Genomic DNA, 17326 nt, shown 5'->3' on the forward strand with positions numbered 1-17326 from the left:
CGCCGCTCAGTTGTATACTCGCCACCGAATTGTGTACTTGCTAGTCAGTTGTGTGTTCATCGCAGCAGAGTTGTTGTTTGTCGTCAGCCGACGCTGACCTAGCCGCTCCGACTCGAACTAGACAGATCTCTGTAGACACGGAGTTCACTATTGTGTTTCTGTATCTTCGTCAATAAAGATAAGTACCGACTTTTATTTAATCAGAGTGTTTGGATTTTCATCTTTCTGTTCACTGTTCCAGCGGACCGGTCGGCCCGCTATTAAAAGTGTGGCGGTGACTTCTTAAGCCGTTTCTACAGCGAATTGTTTGTCGCTACAAACGCCGCCACAAAACTGTTGTACCCTATTACCTTATAGCTACCTCTACACCCATATCTATACATGACAGTAAGCCTTAATTTATAAATAAATTAGGTCATCTTTGCAACTATTCTGAAGTTCTTCTATACTATAGAAGGTATTTTCCTTTATCCACACTTTGGTTTTAGTTTTGAAAATATTCAGTGAAACCAATTGAGCCTGTACAGGTAAAGTTTTGAATAATTTTATGCCTATGTATTCACAGCTAGATTGGGTTTTCTTAAGCATGGTTGTGGGTATATCAATCATATTTGTTTGTCGAGTATTGTGTTGAGGAACAGATTTCCTTATAGTGTAGTGGTTTAAGTTTTCTTTTATGTTTGATAGGCAACAATATATGTAAAGAGTTGGGGCTGTGAGAAGTTTTAATTTTTTTAATTACAAAGTTTGACAGGCCATAAACATCTTCAGATCTGGAGTATCCTAATTTAGAGGTTGCTTTAATTATATCAATTATTTGTACTTCTCTCCATTTACAAGCTGACACTATGTTTGTAATGTTTTGCTGAAAATTTCTGCCAGATGTGGGGTGAGAAGTAGGTGTATGTGTAGAATTGCAATTCTGATTTCCCTGAGTTGAGAGGCTAAGTTTGGAAGAGTTGAGAAAAAAGTGATTGAAATCATCAGCACAGATGTTAGCAGCATGTCTGTTGTCTTTATAGTTTATATCGATACAATGCTCTGCTTTTATTACATGCAGCCTTACATTTATTGTGTAATTTTTTGATGAAATCACCATTTGCCTTACACGTGGCTATTTTAATTTCAGATCTATATTTTCTTTTCAGGTATTTGTAAGTTTCTTTATCTACTGCTCCCTTTTTGAGATTATCATGACAAGTAATTACCAATAGTCTCAGTTTTTGTAATTGAGGTGAAAACCACTTCTGTAAAGTTGAGTGGCTAGGTTTACTGACTTTTTTGTTTTTTAACCAGTGGACAGGATATATGGAAGATTTCAGAAATGATTTTGAGGAATGTGCTGAAGGCTTCATCAACATTTTTGGAGGAATGTATAACAGTATTCCAATCTATAGACCTAAGTTATTCTCTATACTTGCTAATATTTCTATGTGTAAATAGTCTCACACTCTGTGTTGGTTCCTGGTCTTCTTTTGGTTTTTCAGTAATTAGTTTCACCCATATACCTCTATGGTCCAACCGATAATTGACATTAAATAAGCCTAGCTCAAAATCACATTTGTATATATTTGTCATTAGATTGTCAAGACAGGAGAAATGCCTTGTAGGACTTTCATTAGCACAAAAGAGATTATAGGATCTTAACATATTTACTAAATTAACATTTCTGGCTGTCATTTTCCTAATCTCTATGTTTATATCGCCAAAAATTAATATTTTGTATTTAGTATACTTTTGTATACTGATTGCAAGTTTTACTGAACATTCTGTAAATTGTTCTACATTATTTTCAGGAGTGTGATATAAAGATACAGTTATGAGCTGTATACTAGGTATAATCAAAGCAGCTGCTTCAAAAACACCTTTAATACAAAAGTCACTAACTTCAAGAACAGTAAGTCTAGATCATTGCTAACATATATGGATGAACCCCCAGAAGATTCACTGGGTCAACAGTAGTATGTAGAAAATCTGAAACCTGATGATACATACAGTTTTATATCTTCTTCCTTTAAGCAATGTTCATTTATACATAAAATCATTCTTTTGTTACTTTTTAATAGTATACCAAGCTCATCAGCTTTATTTTTCAGAGAACTGACATTTAAGTGCAGAAATAAGATAGAGGTTTTGTCACAGGAGGGGAGGAGCACAGTGGGGCAATGGAGGACATTTAATTGTTTTTCCAGCCCTCGAATCTATGTTAGGTCATAGTTGGACTTACTTGGAATAACCCATAAAATTTTTTCATTTCTCTTGGGTAATTTTTTGGGTCTGCTTGAAACACAGTTGGAAGTTTGTTTCACTTCACTGTCAACAAGTTTTATAAGAACATGTTTTCCCAAATCATTTGGTGCCACTTCATCATGAGTCAAAGAAGATACTTTACTTACTGTGACTGATCTATTCTTTTCTCCTACCCCTGAAGATGATGAAGGAGGAGCTGGTTCTGTTTCTGCTGGTGGAGAAGTTGGTTTAGTTGCTGCTGGTGAAGTAGTTGTTTCTGATATTACTGGTAAAGGAGTTGGTTCTGCTACTGCTGGTGTAGGAGATGGCGCTGCTGCTGTAGAAACTGGTTCTTCTGCTGGAGGAGCTGCTTCTGCTGTTGCTGGTGGTGTTTCCTTTGCTACTGCTGGTGAAGGAGATGGTGTTGCTGATGTAGGAGCTGGTTCTAATGCTGGAGGAGTTACTTCTGCTGTTACTGATAGTGGTTCTTCTGACACTGATGTTGATTCTACTGCTGTTAGTTTTGCTGCTTTATGTACTTCTGCTGTATTTTCTGTTACTGTATCTGATACTGCATTAGTCATTCTTGGAAATACTTTCTGTGATGATGTTGTTGGTGAGTGTTGCAGTCTCTTAATAATTTCCATTAGCTTTAATGTAACAAGTTGCTTTCCAAGGCCATTTAAGTGCAGTCCATGAGTAGTGTGGAATCTGCATCCAATGGTATTAATATTAACAATAAAAACATTTCTATATTGCTTGCATATACTGGAAAAAAGTTCATCGGTAGCACTAATTTCCTTGTTTACACACGACAAGGGCATCAAGTCGTACCTTTGTGGTATATTTATGAGGATAACATTTGTATGACTTAGTTCGGATAAACACTTCTTTAATCTGCAGCAGGCTTTAGATGTATCATTTTGGTAAATGTCATTAGACCCACCAAAGAGGACTACAAAATGTTTCGAAGACAGCTTTTTTATTTCTTCAGAAAAAAACTAGTTTTCTTATTTCTGAGAGGGGCGCCCCAGGCTTTACTAAAGCTCATCGATTTCACATCTAAAGTTTTATTTATGTGTGAGGCAATACCTCGGCTGTGGCTATCGCCTAAAATGTAAAGTTTTGGAACACGGTCGGGAGTTTTAGACTGATGTTTTGTTTTGCACTTGTTACAGGTAACACCGCTGTTTGTGTTTTTCCCGCAGTTTATACAAACATAAACAACAGAACTGTTATTAACACAAGTTGAAGTATCTTGAGGTAAATCGCTAAGCCTATTTGCTTCTTTTTCAATCTATTTGTGTTCGTCATGTTGTATAACTGAAAACTCTTCCAGTAGAGCATTGATAACTTTGTCTTTGGTGTTTCTCATATTAGTTTTTTGGCCTAAGTCGCCTCTGAAACAGCTATTGCAGAACCATAGTTTCCTTTTAGGATTGGCATTAACACATGAATAATGAAAAAGCGTTTTACAATTTAAGCACATTACACCTTTTACAACACATTTCTTGCAGTGGCATGATGTATCAGAGTTCACAATTTCCCAAGAAAAAGTCGAAGTACTTGCTGGATAAGATGAGGTGCCTGATTATAATATTTTTCCAGTGCCCAGTTCTTTTTTTTTTTTTTGGCAACTAATTTTGTGATAATATAACATGGCATACATGTACTGTCATAATACACACAGAATTTGTTGCATATCGAACACTTTTCCTCGTTATTTTTTGACTTTTGTACAGAACTATTTCCGTTGTGATCTCTATCATTCTGATTATTATGGTAAGTGGTTCTTTGTACTGCTGTATCCAGGCTGTCTATGTATCATAAAAATAGCTCAAGACAATTGCCAGGTCCGTGCACTAAATCCCTCTGCGATCTCTCTGGTAATCTCCTCTTGAGTGCACTTGTCAATCTCTTTTCATCAAATGGTTTGCAAGGTGTGTTAGTATCTTAAGTTGATTCTTACAAAACTCTTTCAGAGTACCATCCCTATTCCTACAATTAGAATCATTCAAAAATTCACTTTTAATTGTCCCCTGTTCAGCTTCCGACCAAAATTTATTTAAACATTTTTTCAGAACTTCGATATGTCTCCCACTGACTTAAATTTAGATTTTCCCAAGACAGAGTTTCGCCTTCAAAACATCTTTTAACAAATTTAATTTTTTGATTGTCACTCATGCTTGACACACAACTATCTCTACAGTGGTGCAGAAAATCCACTGGGTGTAAATTGTCTGATGGAAAACTTTTTATTGAAATGTTGGATTACACAATACCATTGTTTAAATACAGATTTTTGTGAATAAAATTTTCCTTAACTGCTGAAATTTTTTGATCTAAAACCTTTACTTTAGTTACTGTTTACAACATTTAAAATTTTTTGATCTAAACTACTGAAGTTGTGCTCCATTTTTTTCTCTATGGTCTTCTGTTCAACTCTGGCGTCATTAACATACTTCACTGTTGCGCGGATTCATTTACTAGCTCATTTTCCAAAACAATAAATTTACTTTCTAAGACATGAAATTTTTCATTCACACTTTTTAATCCATCTGACAACCCATTTTTTAGCCCCAAACCTAATTACTAAGTTGATCTATTTGGTATTGTACCCTGTCCATTTTACTATTGTTTTAAGTTTTCAGATCATTTAATTGACTTGTAGGGAAGTAAATTTTTTGGTTGACTGATCATTAATTGCACTAAATTTGCTACTGTTATCTGTTTTTATTGCAGTTAACTGATCATTAACTGCACTAAATTTGCTATTGTTATCAGTCTTCATTTCCTTTAATTTTGCCAAAATCAACTGCTAAATATCAATTTACACTTTTTCTTTGCTGACTTCACTTTCACTTGGTTCAAACAAGCACTGGCTGGGTCCTACAGCTTTCAGATATACATCACTACTACCCTTGTCTCTACTCATTTTCCTAGCAATCACGAGTCCACCAACAAAAAAAAAAAAAAAAAATTTCACGGATAATTTGTACCTGTCTTTTTTCTTATTTACGACCCTAATTATTGTTGTAAAGTCCTGTTTCAATTCATCCGGTTTGTCATTGCTGATAGTATCTCGCCACTGTTGATACGACTTTGTTGGGCAGTCCTTGGGTATTCTTTCTTCGTGTGATCAGGACTTCATTTGTGTAAATTTTAACTGACACAAATCACTGACTTTTCTTCTTCTGCAGCAGACAAAACTTTAGCAGTTAACTGATCTGAGATGACACCCACAGTTGTAATTTTACCCTGCCAGGCATCACCATTAAATTTTTCAGTCTCTTCAAAAGTTTCAAAAGCTTTGAGAGGCGACTTATCTTCATTTCTCGTTGGCTGCAGTACATCTAGGGGTAGATTCTTGAGACTGAAATTTCTTTAACTTTGTGGGTTCCAGCAGACATAATAATGTTTGGAGGTTTGCTTGTCTTACTCTTGAATTTTATTTTTTGTCACATTCCTTCAATATCACACCATCTTTACAATTTCTACTTCTATAGCACCACAAATTACATTGTTATTGCCAGATATAAAAAAATGTCTGTTTCCATCAGAGGCATGCCAACTACTACTACTTTCTGCAGTACTAACCATATTCCAAAAAGTTTACAAAACAAAAGAGGTCACTAACTTTCTTAACAAAAGAAGAATCTTCACCAAGCTATACCATTATTTTGTAAATGAATCCAGGTGCATAAATAATAATAGCTATGCTAAGTATGCCAGATATTTTGTAATTTCAAATATTTCTAAAAGAAGAGTAATTTTAGCTGAGCATATTGATTGTAACAAATTAATTCCTTTTTTTATACATTTTAGTCCAAAATATAATACATCATATACAAAATCATATGAAATTCTTGCAGTGAAACAACTGAGATATTTTTAACCTATACAATATTCGAAAGTACTTTTTGATATCGGCTATTTCTATATATAAAAAAAAGGTAATGTTAGCAGAGGGTGTCTCATTACAATGTCTGCCACCAAAATATGGCCAAGAGCATGGCGCAACATGCTGCTGAACTTAACATTGTAATTTCAGTGGCTGCATCACAACCTGGGCCACCTGGATCCTCCCCTCCACCACCAGCTTTTTTGAATTGTGCAAATGAGAGTTATTCTCACAACATATTCTCTGCTCCCAGAATCATCCCAGTCTCAACCTACAGTAACATACTGTCCCCACACCGTCCACCTGACAGTTTCCAGCCCCTGTGACCTACCACCTCCTCCTTATTCTCATCTCCCATCCTCTTTGAGTGCTATCCTCTGCCAACGCACCTGCCCATCTTTCCCTACTCCTCTCCTTCCCTCCCCCTTCGCTACTCACTTCGCTGATCCACAGCCTCACAACACTGGATCCCTGCGTGCAAGAGAATATCCTCAGACCTAGGATTGATGAGGATATTCTCTTGCATGCCATGAACCTGGGGTGCACTATTTTAATATATTTTGATCTATTTCAATCTTAGTTATGTACCCATTGTGGATTTAATTGCACCTGAAGGTTGGACATATCTCCTGAAACCAGATAGTGCTTTCCCTTTTAGATATAAAAATTTTTTGCAACCATGGTGGATTTTATTACTGAGAATTTGTTTTTTGTTTCTCTTTCTTTTTCTGATGATGACTATGGTGAAAAGCTAATGTGCAAGTGTCTTTTGATTGTACCTGTCTAAAAATTGCAACACTGCAGCTATGAAAGCACAGCACCATCATCCACACCATAGTTGGCCACTTGACAGTGGCAGAAGAGATCTTTGCCGAAAGGTCATGGGCAGTTAACCACTTGACATGGCTTGAGACCCAAGAATATTTTATTAATGCAATATAGAAGAGCGGTCATAAAAGTGTTTTTCATTTAGTGGCATGGATAATTCGAAGATCTCTTATCCCAAATGCAAAAGGGTAGAAGTCACGCAGCACCATCTAGTGGCAATACATAGCAGGTCCACTCAAGCAACTAACCTCAAGAAAGATGATCACCAATTATTCAGAAGGTAAAGATGGCACGCACATTAAATGGAATGCAGATCATACATGACTGGAACACATCATAGCCATTCAACCACCGAGCGAGGTGGCGCAGTGGTTAGCACACTGGACTCACATTCAGGAGGACAGCGGTTCAATCCCATGTCCGGCCATCCTGATTTAGGTTTTCCGTGATTTCACTAGATCACTTGAGGCAAATGCCGGGATGGTGCCTTTGAAAGGGCACAGCTGATTTCCTTCCCCATCCTTCCATAATTTGAACTTGTGCTCTGTCTCTAATGACCTCGCTGTCGATGGGACGTCGAAACACTAATTTCCTCCTCCTCCTCCATCCACCCATGATACTCAATTTTGGTGCCCTAGTGCCATTGCACTGCACGGCGCGTGGAGAGGGGGTAAGGAATCCCAAAATGATGGCACAAAAGAAGAGAGCATTCATGGTTTATCAAGAATTTTGACGAGAATAATGGAAGAAGATATGATGTTGCAAAGAACAACTTGAATCAATAATTGAGAAGGTATAAGCAGGCACAGGTAGTGCTCTTGCCTGAATTGATTTGAATATTTGAGAAAAAATAAGCTTAATGTGATTAAGGCTGAGGAAATGTTAATTATTATAAAAAGTTGGACAAAGGATGTTAGTTGACCTATCAATGAGGTAAACAGTAAAAGATATTTATGTAATTAAGTAACCTGTGGCACATAAGTGACGAAGAATTTTGTTAACGACATGGAAGAATTCTGCATGCTGATTTCGACACAACAGTTGTGGCAGCAGTTGCCAACCGCATCCCTACAGCACCTGACCAGCATGACAACAGCTCAGCTTCACAGTGTAGCAGCCAGTCAGCTGGCTACACAATGACTAAGCAGCAGCTTATCGCTGCATCACTTAGTCCCCAAGTGACATATTGGTCGTGCAGTGCAGCTACCCGTATGCCCAATTAGTTGAACTGTAAACAACAGTAACCTTATGATTTTTTCATTAGTAATTCATTCTGTGAAAAATAGTAAAAAACATTTCACTGTTTTTTTTTTGTGGCAGTTTCAAATCATATTAACATTACTTGGGGGTATTAAGCATATGTATTGTTGTACTGCATACCTGTTAGTGTCCACACAGTGGAGGCAGTTTTCAGAAATATTAAGAAAATTAGATGAGTTATCTAATAATATTAAAACCCTCAGAGAATTGTTGTGAAATTATATTAATAACCAGGAATCATCAACCCACAAAAACAAAAGTATACATGATAAAATTTCAGGTGCACTAGGCTGAGTTGAGGTGTAAGAACAAAGTAAAGAATTTGGTGAAGCAATTATTACCACTTATTACCAGGTCTTTGTAGTTCACCAGCTGTGGCTGGACAGATAGCATCAAAACTACAATCAAGTGTTTACAATATAATGAATCACAGAATAACATCTAAACTTTATATAGGTAATATATATTGACTATGTCGTGTTCACTGTGTCCATTTGATTTCTTCACAGTCAAAGAATTCTTGGACCAAGCATAGTGGGCACTGTTTTAGGCCTTCAGCAATTTGTTTCTTGAAGTTGTCAAGCAGCAGGGTCTGTAATTCAACAGGTAGTTTGTTGAAAATCCTCACAGCGATCACCGGAAAACTGTCTCTTGTTTTGGACAGTCAGCAGATTGGTAGATTTGTCTTCTTTGCTGCGGGTATTATGTTAATGGATGTTTTGCCTCTTGCTGTAGGTGTCTTGGTTTTCCCTTATGTGGATGAGGCATAATAATACATAGTGGCTATAAACAGCCATTGTTCTCAATGTTCTGAACAACGGTCTGCAGTGTTCGTGGCTGATGCTTGATGTAATAATTCTTAATGCCTTCTTTTGCAGTAGCAGCACATCCTTGCTGCCTGCCGAAAGACCCCATAGCTGTAGTCCATACAAAATGTGGCTGTGGAACAAAGCATAGTAGACAATTATCAGAAACTGGTCTGTAATCACTTTTTTTAATCTTCATAGGTGGTATATTACACGAGAGAGTTTCTTGCATACATGCACAGTGTGTCCATTTCATGAGAGCTTGTGTTGTATTGTGAAGCCTAACAGTTTCACAGATTCTATATGCTTAGAGTATGTGTTTTTTCTAATGCTGCATACCATACATGGGGTATTTTCTTCATTTACTTTCATCTTGTTGGTGGTGAACCATTTTTTAGTGTTTTCGAACTGTACATCAGACTTCATGACTGCTTGAGAAGAATTTTCCCCTTTGAGAATAAGAGTGGTTTTGTCCACAAATTGTAGTGTATCACCAACTTCTTAGATCATTTACAAAAATGAGGAAGAGGAGTGGGGCTATGACCGAACCTTGTGGCATGCCATGTTCTACCTTCTGTTCCTGGGATGTTGCTTCTTGGATTGAAACAACTTGCCTTCTGTTTTCCAAGTAAGACTGAAGGGTAGCTAGGGCTATACCTCCCACTCCATAGCATTTTAGTTATTTGAGCAAGATCTTGTGGGGGATGCAGTCAAAAGATTTGCTTAGATCGCACAGCATGAGTGCCACAAATTCTCTCTCCTCGAATGCCTGCATTACTTTTCTTAATAAGTCTAATGCTGCAGTGGTACAGGACTTTCCCTTCTGGAACCTGTATTGTGCATCTTTGAAGATATTGTTTTCTTCAAAATAAGTTAGGATCTGATCTTTCATGATGGATTCAATCACTTTTGCTAGTATAGGAATGATTGATATTGGCCTAAAATTGACACATTACCTGGGTTTCCTTTTTTGTAAACTGGTACTGTCCTTGCAAGTTTCAAGAAATCTGGGAAAACTTCTGCAGATAGGCAGTTGTTTATAGCTGTTGCTATTGGCTGTGCTATTTCTCCAATAATTTTCTTTAGAACAGTACAGGACACCCTGTAGATATCTTGGCTCTCCGAAGTTTTGTAAGATTTTACTATTTTCACTATGTCATTTGCATGTACTTTTTTTCCATGTTTCAAATTTACTGTGAATTTTATTTGGTAAGTAAACAACAGGATCTATAACCGAGTCTGGGATTTCAGCAACAGTGTTTTCTATAACTTTGATAAAGTAGTCATTGAAGTCACCAAGACTGCAGGTGTTAGAGGAAGTAGGCTTCTTCCTATGCTCATTTACTAGAGTCCAGGCTGCTTTGCACGGATTATAGGCTTCTCATATGAGTCTATCATTTCCCCCTCCATTTAGCTTCTTCTACTTTTTTCTGTAAAATCTCTTGGCCTATTAAGTAATTGCTGTGTAACAATGTTTACTATTTGGATCTGTGGCTGCTTTGGCACAGTCATTCCACATTAGGACAATGTTTTTTAGATTGGCTAGCTCAGGTGTGTACCATGTTTTTGGATTTAATATTTTCTGTTTTCCTTGTGCTTTACCTCTGTGACTTTTCTTTCATATCAGTGGCAACATCTCATCGGATTTGGTTTTTATTGTCTGGAAAAGAACATTTAAGACATCATTTGGTTTTGCTTCTGTAATTAATTGCTGCCAGTTTATACTGGACAATGAGGCATTGAAAGTGTCTAGTTTTTCTTTTGGCAGTATTCTTCTGTGAAACACATAATTTGATTGCCATGTATTTGTCTGTTTGTTACCCAGAGTCTTCGTTTGTAGTTTCATAACTAATGCACTGTGGTCTACTATCATTGCATCAACTACATTTATTTTGTAAGACATCATTTGGTTTTGCTTCTGTAATTAATTGCTGACAGATTATACTGGACAATGAGGCATTGAAAGTGTCTAGTTTTTCTTTTGGCATTATACTTCTGTGAAACACATAATTTGATTGCCATGTATTTGTCTGTTTGTTACCCAGAGTCTTCGTTTGTAGTTTCATAACTAATGCACTGTGGTCTACTATCATTGCATCAACTACATTTATTTTGTAACTCCAGGTATCTTAATTTGTAATAATAGTGTCAAGGCAGGCATCACCTCTAGTTGGAAGTCTGTTTGCTATAAGAGACCATAACTATTTACTAAATTCAACAATGCTCTCTCGTTTGTGCTATTTCCACCTATGTGTAGCTTAGGGTTGTCACACAGTGCAATTTTTGGCTTAAGGTGTGTTATGTGACGTAAACAAATTTCCAAGTTAGTGATAAAGTTTTCAAAATTTCCATTTGGTGAATGGTACACTAAAACAATAATTGTATTTGTTTCTACTAGCTCTAAGCGAGCCAGTTCTAAATCCATAAATTCTCAGGTCTACATCCCTAATGTTGAGATTTTTATTGGCATACACAGACACACCTCCATAAGTGGTAGTTTCTCGATACCATGAGCTCACCATCTCTAGGTATTCAATGCATCTGTAATTTTCACCCTTGCCTTTGTTGAGCCAGTGCTCACATACACATACCACATCTGGCTTTGCATCTTCTATAAATACAGATAACAGATCACATTTTGTTCATAGACATTGAACATTTACACATGGGTACATTATTTTGATTCCAGTTTTGTTGACCTGCAGTTGCAATAGTAGGCTCTATTGTACTGCTGCCTTGAATGTTCTCCGGAATAAAAAACACTGTTATACTATATTCTTAGGCCATATAGAACTGTTCATTACTTTTTCCTTTAGTTCGAAGTCAACACCAATTTTGAAACTGTTGTTTAGATCTATTGTAGCTAGTTTTTCTACTTCAAAATTATTGAACTCAGGAAGCTTAGTGTCCCAAGCACTTTGACTATTTTGGAGGAGCATCTACATGAGTTAGTTGAACAGAAAGTACAGGAAAAAACTGAGTCTACCAGTGTTACATCTAATTTTGTAGGCAATATGGCAGGAAAGCTGAGAAAATTTATATGCCCTAGTACATAGACTAAAGTGCATGATTTTAGAAAACCTAGTTTTGAAAAATAATTAAAATATAAAGAACACGGTTATGATGATTTGTGCTTTGTAAACAAAATATGTCTAGGCAGTGTGGGTAGACATAGCGACACTAATGTGTGTTTGTGTTTTAAGGCTTATGACAATAAGTATGTGTGCCTTACAGACCATCTGAGGGTATCCCTAAATTATAATTACATAGTATGTAAGCTATTATGTCAACTGTTGTCTGTGGGAGGAATGAAATTTGGTGGCAGTGGACTGTGAATTGTATTACACTTACTATGATTTGTATATGTGATGAATTCATTAGTGTGTAGGTAACACATTAAACCCACATACAACTTTGCACAAAATAGTTTGTGTTTCCAACTCGGGAAAGAAAACTAACTGACCTCACAGTCTAAAGAGTAAAAACTTATATCTAATATTGTGATGTGGTTCCATGTCCTCTTGCCATGGGTTCTTCTGCCATATCACGTGTAGTGAGTTCCAAACTTTGGTCCTTCTCATCCTGTTGAATGTCACAACACTCCAGTTCTGGTAAGACCCATGCTGGTTTTACCCTCTCTATGGACACACTAATAGTTTTGTCATTCTGTGAGATGTCCATAGTATGGGTGTTGCATCATACTATTCAACAAGGTCTAGTGTATGAAAGTTGTAGTGGTGCCCTGACTGAATCTGTGTGGAGCATGACATGTGTAGTCTGCCAACGATTTATGCACGAAAACTAGTCACTCACCATGTCTAGATACCATAAGCCTTCTCATTGTTTCCACATGCTCTTGGATTTCACTTATCAGTGATGAGAGGTTTGTTGGCATTGGTGATGCGGCAGCGGTTAGGTAATCTGCCGAGATTCTCAGTGGTTCCTCATACACCAATTCTGCCACTGAGGCAGCGGTGCCTGTCTTGTATTTGGTCCTTAATCCAAGGAGAACCAATGGTAATGCTTCTGTCCAGCTTCTCTGATGACACATGAGAGCTGCCTTCAATGTCTTGTGCCACCTCTCCACCATACAATGTGGTAGTTGTTTTATGGTGGTGTTGGAACTCGTATAAATTAGCTAGCTTGTTGAACAGACTAGACTCGAACTGGCGGCCTTGATCTGTTGTGGTATGAAGGTGGCACCAAAAGCGAGCTAGCCATTGAGAGACAAATGCCTTTGCAACCATTTCTGCAGCCTACGTCAGTGATCGGAATGGCCTCTGTCGTCTCGTGCATCTGTCTGCCACTGTTAACAAGTATTTAAAGCCATCCGAAACTGGGAGTGGACTCACTAAGTCCACATTGACATGAGCAAATCTTGCTGGTGAGCCTGTGAATTCCCAGTTTCCATGTGAATGTGTCATCCTACTTTGCAGTGCTGACATTGTAGGCATGCGCGAGACCATTCCCTGGCGTCCTTTTTAATTGATGGCCAGACAAAATGTGCTGTCAGTAATTTGATCATGGCATTTGCCCCTGGGTGTGCCAGGCCGTTAACACTGTCAAATGCTGCCTTAATATTGTTGTGGGATGTATGGGCAGAAGCCGTGATGTATTGCTCCATAACTTAAGCCTTCTTCCTGGCATGAGTATCAGCTGTAAGTGTAATCCTGCTTTGTGGTCTGTCAATACTTCTGTAGATCCAGATCCACTTCTTATGATGTCGTGAGTTCTTTGCAGTTTATTGTACTGGTCACACCGCAAACGCAAGAAAATCTGCAACCAGATTCTCCACACCTCTGATGTGCCTTATATCCGTGGTGAATTGACTGACAAACACTATGTGCCAGAACTACCTTGACGAGCACTTATCACTGAAGTTGCTGAAAGCTGACACTATGGGTTTATGATGAGTGAAAATTGTTACTGGCCTGGCTTCAATATACGGGCAGAAATGCTTGACACTTCCATATATTGCCAACAACTCTCTGTCATATGCACTCCATTTTGTCTGTCAGAGTTGCAGCTTCTTTGTCCGCCCCCGGTAGCTGAGTGGTCAGAGTGACAGAAGATCAATCCTAAGGGCCCAGGTTCGATTCTCGGCTGGGTCAGAGATTTTCTCTGCTCAGGGACTGGATGTTGTTTTGTCCTAATCATCATCATTTCATCCTCATTGATGCGCAAGTTGCCAAAGTGGCATCGAATCAAAAGACTTGCACCCGGTGAATAGTCTACCCGATGGGAGGCAACTTCTTTTAGAAGAAATTAAGAGGTTGCCAATGTCCATTGACCTTTTGTTGCAAGGCTGCACCAATTGCAACCTGGCTGCCAACTACAATACTTAACAGTGCTGCAGGTATGGGGTGCACGAGAAACATTGCCTCCTTTAAGCTTTGATCATTGGTTAACAATGCAAGTAAAAATTTACCATACCGAGATATCACCTAATATGTTTGTACTCTTTAGGTTTGGTTAGGTTGCACAACATGTTGATCTTCTCCAGTAATGGCTGTATACCATCGGTTGAGACTACATAGCCAAGAAAAGTATCTTCAATCTTGCCCATGATGGATTTGCGTTCATTTAACATATATATCGAGCCTCTGTCTTTTTTTTTGGTCATCAGTCTACTGACTGGTTTGATGCGGCCCGCCACAATTCCTTTCCTGTGCTAACCTCTTCATTTCAGAGTAGCACTTGCAACCTACGTCCTCAATTATTTGCTTGACGTATTCCAATCTCTGTCTTCCTCTGTTTTTGCCCTCTACTGCTCCCTCTAGTACCATGGAAGTCATTCCCTCATGTCTTAGCAGATGTCCTATCATCCTGTCCCTTCACCTTATCAGTGTTTTCCACATATTCCTTTCCTCTCTGATTCTGCGTAGAACCTCCCCATTCCTTACCTTATCAGTTCACCTAATTTTCAACATTCGTCTATAGCACCACATCTCAAATGCTTCAATTCTCTTCTGTTCCGGTTTTCCCACAGTCCATGTTTCACTACCATACAATGCTGTACTCCAGACGTACATCCTCAGAAATTTCTTCCTCAAATTAAGGCCGGTATTTGATATTAGTAGACTTCTCTTGGCCAGAAATGTCTTTTTTGCCATAGCGAGTCTGCTTTTGATGTCCTCCTTGCTCCGTCCGTCATTGGTTATTTTACTGCCTAGGTAGCAGAATTCCTTAACTTGACTTCGTGACCATCAATCCTGATGTTAAGTTTCTCGCTGTTCTCATTTCTACTACTTCTCATTACCTTCGTCTTTCTCCGATTTATTCTCAAACCATACTGTGTACTCATTAGACTGTTCATTCCGTTCAGCAGATCATTTAATTCTTCTTCACTTTCACTCAGGATAGCAATGTCATCAGTGAATCGTATCATTGATATCCTTTCACCTTGTATTTTAATTCCACTCCTGAACCTTTCTTTTATTTCCATCATTGCTTCCTCGATGTACAGATTGAAGAGTAGTGGCAAAAGGCTACAGCCTTGTCTTACACCCTTCTTAATACGAGCACTTTGTTCTTGATCGTCCACTCTTATTATTGCCTCTTGGTTGTTGTACATATTGTATATGACCCGTCTCTCCCTATAGCTTACCCCTACTTTTTTCAGAATCTCGAACAGCTTGCACCATTTTATATTGTCAAATGCTTTTTCCAGGTCGACAAATCCTATGAAAGTATCTTGATTTTTCTTTAGCCTTGCTTCCATTATTAGCCATAACGTCAGAATTGCCTCTCTCGTCCCTTTACTTTTCCTAAAGCAAAACTGATCGTCACCTAGTGCATTCTCAATTTTCTTTTCCATTCTTCTGTATATTATTCTTGTAAGCAGCTTCAATGCATGAGCTGTTAAGCTGATTGTGTGATAATTCTCGCACTTGTCAGCTCTTGTCATCTTCAGAATTGTGTGGATGATGCTTTTCCGAAAGTCAGATGGTATATCGCCAGACTCATATATTCTGCACACCAACGTGAATAGTTATTTTGTTGCCACTTCGCCCAATGATTTTAGAAATTCTGATGGAATGTTATCTATCCCTTCTGCCTTATTTGACCGTAAGTCCTCCAAAGCTCTTTTAAATTCCGATTCTAATACTGGATCCCCTATCTCTTCTAAATCGACTCCTGTCTCTTCTTCTATCACATCAGACAAATCTTCACCCTCATAGAGGCTTTCAATGTATTCTTTCCACCTATCTGCTCTCTCCTCTGCATTTAACAGTGGAATTCCCATTGCACTCTTAATGTTACCACCGTTGCTTTTAATGTCACCAAAGGTTGTTTTGATTTTCCTGTATGCTGAGTGTGTCCTTCCAACAATCATATCTTTTTCGATGTCTTCACATTTTTCCTGCAGCCATTTCGTCTTAGCTTCCCTGCACTTCCTATTTATTTCATTCCTCAGTGACTTGTATTTCTGTATTCCTGATTTTCCCGGAACATGTTTGTACTTCCTCCTTTCATCAATCAACTGAAGTATTTCTTCTGTTACCCATGGTTTCTTCGCAGCTACCTTCTTTGTACCTATGTTTTCCTTCCCAACTTCTGTGATGGCCCTTTTTAGAGATGTCCATTCCTCTTCAACTGTACTGCCTACTGCGCTATTCCTTATTGCTGTATCTATAGCGTTAGAGAACTTCAAACGTATCTCGTCATTCCTTAGTACTTCCGTATCCCACTTCTTTGCGTATTGATTCTTCCTGACTAATATCTTGAACTTCAGCCTACTCTTCATCACTACTATATTGTGATCTGAGTCTATATCTGCTCCTGGGTACGCCTTACAATCCAGTATCTGATTTCGGAATCTCTGTCTGACCATGATGTAATCTAATTGAAATCTTCCCGTAATTCCCGGCCTTTTCCAAGTATACCTCCTCCTCTTGTGATTCTTGAACAGGGTATTCGCTATTACTAGCTGAAACTTGTTACAGAACTCAATTAGTCTTTCTCCTTTTTCATTCCTTGTCCCAACCCCATATTCTCCTGTAACCTTTTCTTCTACTCCTTCCCCTACAACTGCATTCCAGTCGCCCATGACTATTAGATTTTCGTCCCCCTTTACATACTGCATTACCCTTTCAATATCCTCATACACTTTCTCTATCTGTTCATCTTCAGCTTGCGACGTCGGCATGTATACCTGAAATATCGTTGTCGGTGTTGGTCTGCTGTCGATTCTGATTAGAACAACCCGGTCACTGAACTGCTCACAGTAACACACCCTCTGCCCTACCTTCCTATTCATAATGAATCCTACACCTGTTATACCATTTTCTGCTGATGTTGA

At 38.2% G+C, this 17326-nt stretch overlaps 1 protein-coding gene across 1 annotated transcript; it reads right to left on the bottom strand.

Moving 5' to 3' along the window:
- Positions 1–2201: 2201 nt before the first annotated feature.
- Positions 2202–2813, bottom strand: LOC124805007 (vegetative cell wall protein gp1-like). Its single transcript, XM_047265407.1, has one exon. The coding sequence runs from the start codon at positions 2811–2813 to the stop codon at positions 2202–2204; it is 612 nt and encodes a 203-aa protein (XP_047121363.1).
- Between the last annotated feature and the right edge of the window lie 14513 nt (positions 2814–17326).

The sequence above is a fragment of the Schistocerca piceifrons genome, chromosome 7 (genome assembly GCF_021461385.2).
Source record: "Schistocerca piceifrons isolate TAMUIC-IGC-003096 chromosome 7, iqSchPice1.1, whole genome shotgun sequence".
Lineage (NCBI taxonomy): Eukaryota > Metazoa > Arthropoda > Insecta > Orthoptera > Acrididae > Schistocerca > Schistocerca piceifrons.